Below are 10,713 nucleotides of genomic sequence, written 5' to 3' on the forward strand. Positions count from 1 at the left end.
GCGTGTTATGTTTTTCCATTAAGATATCAACCTTGCTGAGTTGGTAACACTTTCGGCTCGGAGTCAGAACGTTGTGGGTTCAACCCCCATATTAAGAATTCGAACTCGCATAGCCAGTGTCAGCCAATTCAGTGTCGGAGGAACAACAATACAACTTATATAGTGCTCTCCAGGCAGGGTAGCATCTCAGATCGCTTAACAGTGGCAGTGCCTGATTCCAAGCCAGGGGAGAGGGGACGTGGCCATAAGCATGGTCAAAGAGGAAAGTTTTCAGGCGGGACTCAAAAGAGGGGAGAGAGGGGGCAAGGCGGACGGATTGAGCGAGAGTGTTCCAGAATTTTGGGGCATAGTGGCTGAAAGCACGATCTTCGATGGTGGGGCAGAGGGTGCGAGGGACGAGCAGGAGGCTGGTTCCAGTTGAGCGGAGGCGCCTGGTGGTGGATTGGGGAGCGAGGAGGTCGGAGAGGTAGGGAAGTGCCAGGGAGCAATGCATTGGCAGATGAGACATTAAACTTGGGTGCTTTCAACCTAATAAAGTGGATGTTAAAGATACCATGACACTACTTGGACTATGCAATGCTTCTCTAGTGTTAATTGCTTTTGAAATAGGGAGCACCCCAGTTTTTGCTCTTCTGTACATGTTTGTGGTACACTAATTTCATTTGCCGCTAGCTTAAGTATCCTTGATCATCAATATCACTTCCTAAACCATCTCCTCAGCCCCCAGTAAATCATCAATTTAAATATGTCACCCAACACAATATTAAAGCCACCAAAGTTCTTCAATTTCCACAGAACAGGATCCTAATCACTAGTTTTGAACGAATTCCCACCTGAGTTCTTGCATCTGCATCACAAGCTAATGCAGCCACGACTTGTGCAGCCTTACTCTGCACCACTGTGTTGGTGGACTTCAATGGTTCCACAATGGCAGTCATAGCTCCATAATATTGGATACTACTGCGTGAAGATTCTTGAAGGGCCATATTAGTGAGAACGGTAGCAGCATTGGCAACAGCTCCATCTCCTGATTCAGTCAGAAGTTTGACCAATGGCTCCACACCGTCAGCTTCAAAAACTGCACTAGTTCAAACAAGAAATATTAAGAATAAATTGTTTCCTCTAAACTGCATTGATAATTTGATAAGGCAAATTAAAGGATGAATATTAGATGTGTCCCATGTAGCTAATTTTTTAGTAACAACTGGTTTGAAAATAATTACATTTAAAGGACGTATTTGTTCAGCTCCAGTTTGCCATTCTTACAATCTACCATTATTATAGTCTGCCACTTGTTCAGTCAAACATCTGTTTCCTACGGTTCCTGTCAATGTGTCTACTCTGTTTTTAAACTGATTGTGAATCATTCCTATTTTTTACTACATTTTATGGAAGGAAACAGAGAGTGAATTTCCATATGGTGAAGTCCACATTCAGGGTAGGTTTTACACATTTGAAGGAATAGGCTTAATAGCTTTTTTCAATCCAGCTTCATTACATTTTTCCTGACATGTTTCTCATCACTTCTAGGCTTGATTATTTCAATAACCTTCTTATTATAACCCAACTCTATTTTTTCCACCTCTCTTTGCAACCCCCAGTCCCCTGATGTTCTGTCAGCCTGCCTGTCAGATTTCAGGGGCTGGATGAGCGCAAATTTCCTTCAACTGAACGCCGACAAGACGGAAGCCATACTCTTTGGCTCTCGTCAACGTCTCAAATCCCACAGCTCTCACCTCCTCCACCTACCCGATCTCCCCCTAAAACTTTCCAAACCCGTATGCAACCTTGGCGTCAGGTTCGACCCCCAATTATCCTTCCTCCCCCACATCCGGTCCCTCACCAGCACTGCTTTCTTCCACCTCCGACGCATCATCCGTTTCCGCAAATACCGCTCTCCGAGCTCTCCGCTCTCCGATTACCATCCCAAAAATGTGAAGGGCTTTGGCACAGAGACATAGTCCCATGAAGCAGACTTCACAACCCATGTGCTGACTCCTAGGTCAGTGTCAGCCAACCATGGCCAGCAATGGTAGCGTTAAGGGGTTGGAGGAACATGCCTTTGCCAGCTGAGCGAGGGATGGGCATAAAAATGGAAATCCACCACTGCATGCCCAGGAGTTTGATACAGGCCGCAGAACTGTTTTGGACGAAGATCATGGACGTAAAGAATTTTGGCAAAATGTTTAAATTTAATCATAGTGGAACTAGAATCTTTTGAAGTAAAGAAGTGATGGGACTCAAATGTAAAAGGCAGTTAATCTGAAGGACCAGGTTTTTATGAGAAACAGATGGGTTCAGTACTAAACACATGACAGTACAGAATCCAATCCTGGCACAGTAGCTGAATCCCAGATGACACTTCAGCTGCTACCCTTCAGCTGTTCTTGCTCAGGGTGAGCAAGTAAAAGAGATACACGCCTAGGCCATTGAAGAATTTTCCAGAATTCCAGAATCTCACACTTTAAGACAATAATCTTAGACCATGGGAAATTGCAGGCTAAAGGCTTCAGCTGCAAGAACACATGACAAGGCAAACTAATTCAAAGGAAACCTGACAAGTAGTTTATTAAACAAAAAGCACTTACGTAGCATTGGTGGGATTAGCGGTTGTTAGATTTGCTAGAGCTAGAGCTGCAGCTTCTTTAACGTCCTCATTGTCACTGACCAGCAACCGAACCAGTTGAGGAATGCCAACTGCAAATAGTTTAAAGATATGTTTTCAGCTCTACATACATACAATCTTCTATTAGCGAAATGACTGTTTCTACAAACACAATTTAACGTTTGAAAGGTTTTACAATTTATTCATACTTACGTTCTTTTTTGAAAGCCTCTTTGCTACTACTAAGTTCACACATAACAGACACAGCTTGGCAAGCAGCTATTTTGATTCCATCATTGTTGACTCCCAAAAGATTTACCAGTGCTTTTTCTACACCTTGCTCATGGAAAAATTTTCTGTTCTCACCTTATTGTATTAAAAAGAAATAGAGTTGATTATTTTTTAAAACAAACACTATTATGAATTATTATAAGAACATAAGCAATAGGAGCAGGAATAGGCCATTTGGCCCCTCAAGCCTGCCCCGCCATTTAATAACATCATGGCTGATCTTCTAACCTAATTATTTGCTACAAGTAATTATTGAACCTAAGAATATAACTATAATAGAGAATCAGACCAGGTTTTGAGGAGAATCAATATTTGGGGGGAAAAGCAAGGAATTGAAATTAGATTAGCGAGCTCCAGTCAAAGAGCCAATGCAAGTATAGACGTGTGGGTTCAAAGCTCACATTGAGCTGACAGTTTAATGTCCCAGTGTAATATTGGGGAAATGCTTAATTGTCTGTAATGTCATCTCTTGGTGGGACTTTAAACTGAGCCCCTGTGTCTCTTTAGATGGATGTTAAAGATCCCATGGGTAGTCAAAAACTAAGGGAATTTCTGCTGGTGTCTTCACCAACAATCCTCGAGATAAATTGGTCATTCAGCTCACAACTATTTGTGGACCTTTCTGTAGGCAAGTGACTGCCATATTTGCCTACAAATACACAATCACTGCCTTAGCAGCAATTAATTATGCATTACATTGAGTCATTTTGGCATTTTGCCATATCAAATGTAAGGATATTATTATCTTACTATTGATTATCAAGTCCAGATGGATGCTCCAATGCAGTGTTGAGGATTGAGTTACATTGTTGGAGGTGCTGTATTTTGAATGAGATGTTAAATCGAGGTATTGTCTGCCTGTTAAGGTGGACATTAAAGATCCCATAGCACTAGAAAAGAGTTTCTTCCAGTCTCCTGGACAACAATTCCCCAAACACAACAACACCAACAACAAACTACAAGTGGTTACTCACTTCATGGCTGTTTGTGGGATATTGGTGTGTGCAAATGAGGTGAGTAAACAACTTACTCAAGAGTATTACTGGCCAGGACGCAGAGAGTGAATTTGCTGTCACAACCTGTTGCTGCTGCATTTGTCTAGAAAAACAGCTCCTATATTTGGTATAGCTGTAAAATATTTTGTGTCATTTTGATGTTATAGGTGCAATATTAAATGCTATTATTATTAGAAAATGACAAGCTGTAGAAAGTGTTAATTGTTCCAATTTTCAAAGCAATGCATCTTAAAAGTAACAAGAAATAAAAATTTGACCTACAGTTACGTGCAGATGCTGTAATGGCTTTGGCCGCCCGCTTCTGTGCCTCTGGCAGAGTGGATGTAGTTACGAATGTCAGAAACTTTTCTAGGCCTCCTGTTTCGCGGATAACCTGCATAGTTTCTACATCTTCCAGACAGTTTGCTAGTACAGTCAGTGCTTCTACATGAAGGTCAGTAAAATCCTGAGGAGAGAATAATAATCTGAGGAAGAATCGCTTTAGACATAAGAGACAGACATTAAATGAGTACTAAGTACTCAGAAAAAAAATTACAAATCTGTTCTAAGTGTGTTTCAAAACAAAAACCTAAATAGTGTATATCACCAAACAGCATCATCATACAAATGATATGGGGGAACCATAAATATTTTCAAGTATTAATCCACAATCCCAATAGTATTTTTACAGTAGTTTTGTCAGTAATCTTATTTTTGGAATATTTACTGTTTAACCCGCATTTTCTGCATAGAATTTAAGATAACAGATTGCAGCAGGTTGATTAAAATAAATTTAAGTCAATTAGAATTTAGATTTCACTTAAACATTAGTGAGATCAGGAGGTGCGAATAAAAGAGATTGGTAGTGTTCAAAATATCTGGATGAATGTTGTCCTCTAAGGAAGAGTAATAATAATAATAATAATAATCCTTGCATTTGATATAGCGCTTTTCACGTCGGGAGGACGTCCCAAAGCGCTTCACAGAACACACTGTAAAGTGAATTGACTGTATATTTGTGGGCGAACGCGGCAGCCAATTGCGCACAGCAATGTCCCACAAACAGTCGTAGATTGAAAATGACCAATTTAATTATTTTTTTTTTTTTTGGAGGGATTATTATTAGGCGTGTGGAGTAAGGAAACTTGCCCAAGGTTTCGCCCTGCCTGGAATTGAACTCAGGTCTCTCACTTGCAAAGCGAGTGCTCTAACCACTGAGCTACAGGACTCCACGTAGCGAGTAGATGTATTTTAATGTGAATAAATGTAAGGTTATGCTCACTGAAACAGGATACATAAAAATTGCACAGGGTGAATGAATGTCCATTAGAAAAAGAAAGTGATTGGTGTTCATGCCAGTTCTACTAATCAATAGAAAGCAGTTATAATCACATATTGAAGTGTACGTATCAATCGTATTTGACTGCAAGTTTAAACATTATTTAACCTTTTGCAGATCATTGGTGAGGTCATGTTTGAAATTGAAAGGATTACTTTTCCACACCGTAATGCACATGTGGAATAGATTCTCAGCTAACTCAGTCTACTCTTTACTGATTTGTACCTTTAAGAAAGATCTAAATAAACATCTAGTAACGAATGAGATTGAGGGTTCTAAGGATAAAATCTTATTAAAATAATTGAATGATCTCAACATGATTGCTCTAAAATCTGGCCTTGAAAAATACAACAGATCCCATATGTTCAAAAGATTGATTTTGTTAAAGAGAACTGAGTTCTGTTGTTTTCCAGTGCAATCTTCATTCTCACAAAAATCAAGTCATTTATTGTTGCATAAACATATCATTTACAGTAATTGCCTGCATTTATTTATTACCGGTGTTTCAAGAACTTGCAAGATGCTTTCAAGACCTTTATTCTGACGCAACTGAATTCTGCAATCTGGATCAATGACAATGGGTGTTAGGGTTTGCAGGGCTAACTGCTGTATAACAGGATATTCAGATTTCAGTAATTCCAGAATTGGAGGAACGCCATTCAATTCGCAAATAGCAGCTCGATTCTGAAAGTCCTAGAAAACACAGGGAAAATAGTCAAAACAATCTCTGTGATTTGTTTCAGTGTTGAGTGTACTTCTTTTTAAAAAAACTCAACACTGAAACATTTTTTTTTAAAAAAGGTACTGAATTCCAGATACAGACAGTAAACCTAAGTTAAGTAATTATACACCATATACTGTATGTGTGTGTATATATATAACATACATATGCATTACTATTAAAGTTATTTTAAAGTCAATTACAAGAAGTATTTTTCAAGGCTTCTCAAATCTTAATGGATAACTTTACTGCCCAATGTTAGCAACAACAACCACAACAATTTGTATTTATATAGCGCCCTTCATGCAGAGTAGCTTTTCTAGCAGTAAACCTACAAACCAGATGGCCACAAAGTTGATTGTCTTGACTGTGTTCAGTCAACTAGGGAGCAGTTAAGATGCTACAATTGGTCTTGGCATCCCTGAGCCAGGGAGGGAGTGGATGGTACAAAGTGAATTTGTGTGGACATCCTGGATCAGTGGTGATAATAATTGTTGCGCATTATCACATCTTCTAGACGTCCCAAAGCGCTTCTCAGAATATACTGTAAAGTGAATTGACTGTATATTTGTGGGCGAAACACGGCAGCCAATTGCGAACAGCAGTGTCCCACAAACATTGGTGATAGCAGTAAAGGAAGATTGCTCTCCATTGAAAATGTTGCATCCTGGTGATGAAGGGGTGGGTGTACTAAATATTACAAATATTCTCTTTCCAGTATTGACTTAGAATCCTAGATCCACTGTGGTATTTCTGAGTACAAGGTCCTTGCACATTGGGTTGAAAATGCATTCTTCAGAAGAACAATAGTACTTCAAACCTTGCGACAAAGAACATCTTCCAGAACCCCACATACGTCCTGCTGACCTTTATACTGCTATTTACCTGATGAACTCTTTTACAACCATTGCCATCTCCCCCCACCCCCAGCAAATGTAAAGGTTATATTTACGGAATTGGTTGGAAGTATGAGAAATATACTGATGATTATACTTCATTATTGTGTAGTGCACAATTTTATGTTCATTCTGCATTAAGCTTCATTAAGTAATGTACAACAATACCAATTTGAACCTGCTTGTTTTTAAATGCTGCTTTTTCAAATATCTATTTAATTTCCTAGTTAATAAATGCACTCTATCTCATCAACACAATCCAACCACCTATCTCTATGTTCAGATTTTATTTCCCAAATTGCCTTAATTTTTAATTGATTTTCTTAAATGTGTGCCCTCTCATTATCAATGGAAATGATCTATTAATATTTACCCTACTGTAATCATTCCAAACTCCACGCAATATTATTATTATTAGCCCTCTTTGTAATCTCATGACAAATGGTTTGGTCAAAATTTAGTTTAGTTGATCACCTCTTATTTTGCAATCAGCAACTTGAAACTTTTTTTTAAGGTTCTCTTATCCCTTATAAACCATGAAATGTAACTTTTTTTATTATTGTTGGAAAATAAGAGTGATTCTCTAGCTGAAGGTATTTTACTAAATTTGGGCATATTATTCTCTGTTGTTTGTTTGGTAAGTTTACTAACCTTAGAGTTTGTTTATCATAGAGATATACTATAAGCTCATAGCACCACTCTAAAATCAGATCCTTCACTTATGAAGGCTAACAAACTTATCAAAAATCAGAGACTTGTCACTACAGATCTCGATTATAAACAGAGAAAAGGAAATACCACCTTAACTAAATTTGAAATAGATTCAACAGAATTCTTTAAGACATCAGGATCAGAGCTTGACAGAAGGCGGATGAGTGGTTCGAGTCCACCATGCTCAAAAATTTCCACTTTGCTGGTGTAGTCAACAGAAATGGAAGCTAGGCAGAGAGTAGCAAGTTCATGGACAATCACATCCTCTGCAAGCAAAACGAAACAGACAATAAAATATTTCTTATTAATTATTCTGAAAGTTGTCATCTTTCAATAATTTTGATTCATGTTTGTGTGTCTTTTCAAAAAGAAGGATATCTGTCTAGGCATGAGATTGATTACACTTAGCCTACGCTGAGAAAATTAAATACTGTACTTCAAGGACACATTGAAATATGTAGGGTTTTCTGTCAAGAATAGCCAAATGGGAACAAATTGAGACAACACAAAAATGGATAAATATTCTGGATTTTTCTTGATTACTTTTGGGGATTAGGGTTAGTTATACAACTGCTTTCTCAAGAGATTGGATGAGTAGAATGAGTCAATGAAATTAATAATTAGAGATTGTTTCTGGATTTGATGGGACAAATGATTACTCCACAGTTTTCTATGTTCATAACGGAGATCAACCCTGAAACTCATCTCAACTATTCAGTTACAGTTGGGAAATTCTGCCAAGGACAGAGGCAAGGAAATCCTCTTGGCTGATGACACCCTAGAATGTCTATTTCAGTCTATTCTGCATAAAGCTAAGGGATGTAAGGCTTCATAGACAAGCTCTGCAAATTAAAATTAAAAATATTTGCCCTCAACTACAGTAACTACATTTTACAGTAATTACTGGAGGGCTTTAATAAGTTTGGATGACTTGATAAGGTGCTATATAAAATGCAACGAGTATTATTAATGATCCAGAATTACCTTCTGGTCCTAGACATGCAATAATTGATGTTAGAAATCCACTTTCTTCAAAACTTTTCGTACTTCAACTGAAAAGAAAAACAGAGAAAAATAGCTGAGCTCACTAATTGGAAAAATGTCTATTTGGGGGATATTTGTTGGGCAGGACACTGGGAGAGAGAAACACCCTTCTCTTTTTGAATCGTGCCAAGGTTCGATTCCCGGGAGGGTCGGGGCAAAACCTAAGGCAAGTTTCCTTACTCCACACACACACAACATTGTTTATCGAGCAGTGCGTAGGAACCCAGTTGTTAGTCAATTGGTGGATGGTTTTTCTGATGGTAATAATCCCTTCAAAAAATAATAAAAATTAAAAAAAAGTAGTAATGTGGTCACTGAATCCATGAATGTTTGTGGGACTTTGCCGTGCGCAATTGGCTGCCACGTTTCACCCACAAAATACACAGTCAATCCACTTTACAGTACATCCTGCGAAGCGCTTTGAGACGTCTCAAAGACGTGATACGGCGCTGTATCGAACGCAAGAATTGTTATTATGGGAATCTTTAATGTCCACCTGAACAGGCAGACAGGGGTGGGAGGGGGAAGAAAGAGGTTGGAAAGTGGAATAATTTTGTTAATTTTAAATACAGTACATTATTTTTATTATTATTATTACTCCCACCCACCCCTTCCATCCCACCTCTCCCCTTCCCCATCCACCCAACCCTCTCCATCCACCCAACCCTCTCCCCATCCATCCACCCAACCCTCTCCCCATCCCCTCCCCACCCACCATCCCCAACCACATAACCCCACCACCCCTCCACTTAACCCCTCCCCCTCCCCACCTCCGTGAGTCACGTGGCAGATGCCGTCGCTGCTTCCTGGAGTGATGACGTGTGTACGCGGTGGGTTGTTGTGGCGTTGCCTGGTAACGGGCGGCCGGGGCCTGGGAGCCGCTGACTGACTCGGGTAAGTTTCAGTCAAACACATTCCCGGTTTACCTTCAACTTAACTTGCAATTTGGTTCTCTTTTTTGGTTTGTATTTAGTTCTTCCCTCGGCCTGGACACCCAGCCCAGCCCCCCCACCCCCCCAGCCCAGCCCCCCCCTCCATCCCCAGCCTCCCCCCCATCCCCCCCAGCCTCCCCCCATCCCCAGCCCAGCCCCCCCACCCCCCAGCCCCCCCCCATCCCCAGCCCAGCCCCCCCCCATCCCCAGCCCCCCCACCCCACATCCCCAGCCCAGCCCCCCCCCATCCCCAGCCCCCCCCCATCCCCAGCCCCCCCCACCCCCCCCATCCCCAGCCCCCCCATCCCCAGCCCAGCCCCCCACCCCCAGCCCCCCCCATCCCCAGCCCCCCCATCCCAGCCCCCATCCCCAGCCCCCCCCCCATCCCAGCCCAGCCCCCCATCCCCAGCCCCCCACCCCCCCATCCCCAGCCCCCCCACCCCCCCACCCCACCCCATCCCCAGCCCAGCCCCCCCACCATCCCCAGCCCAGCCCCCCCCCATCCCAGCCCAGCCCCCCCCCATCCCCAGCCCCCCCCATCCCAGCCCCCCCCACGCCCAGCCCCCCCACCCCCCCCCATCCCCAGCCCAGCCCCCCCCCCAGCCCCCCCATCCCCAGCCCCCCCCATCCCCAGCCCCCACCCCCCCCCACCCCAGCCCAGCCCCCCCATCCCCCCCACCCAGCCAGCCCCCCCCCATCCCAGCCCAGCCCCCCAACCCCAGCCCCCCCCAGCCCAGCCCCCACCATCCCCAGCCCAGCCCCCCGACCCCCCACTCCAACCCATGCCCCCACCCCAGCCCCCCACCTCAACCCCAGCCCAGCCCCCCACCCTACATCCCCAGCCCCCAGACATTTTTCCAATTAGTGAGCTCAGCTATTTTTCTCTGTTTTTCTTTTCAGTTGAAGTACGAAAAGTTTTGAAGAAAGTGGATTTTCTAACATCAATTATTGCATGTCTAGGACCAGAAGGTAATTCTGGATCATTAATAATACTCGTTGCATTTTATATAGCACCTTATCAAGTCATCCAAACTTATTAAAGCCCTCCAGTAATTACTGTAAAATGTAGTTACTGTAGTTGAGGGCAAATATTTTTAATTTTAATTTGCAGAGCTTGTCTATGAAGCCTTACATCCCTTAGCTTTATGCAGAATAGACTGAAATAGACATTCTAGGGTG

General features: G+C 42.1%; 1 protein-coding gene across 1 annotated transcript; it reads right to left on the reverse strand.

Moving 5' to 3' along the window:
* Nucleotides 1-782: 782 nt before the first annotated feature.
* Nucleotides 783-9,517, reverse strand: LOC121851952 (armadillo repeat-containing protein 3-like). The gene is given in 9 exon segments (XM_042346015.1): nucleotides 783-1,083; nucleotides 2,589-2,697; nucleotides 2,819-2,971; nucleotides 4,174-4,357; nucleotides 5,729-5,923; nucleotides 7,649-7,824; nucleotides 8,543-8,578; nucleotides 8,581-8,610; nucleotides 9,373-9,517. Coding segments are annotated over 9 exon segments (1,329 nt in total).
* Nucleotides 9,518-10,713: the final 1,196 nt, after the last annotated feature.

This window comes from Callorhinchus milii, unplaced genomic scaffold, assembly GCF_018977255.1.
Source record: "Callorhinchus milii isolate IMCB2004 unplaced genomic scaffold, IMCB_Cmil_1.0 Scaffold2, whole genome shotgun sequence".
NCBI lineage: Eukaryota > Metazoa > Chordata > Chondrichthyes > Chimaeriformes > Callorhinchidae > Callorhinchus > Callorhinchus milii.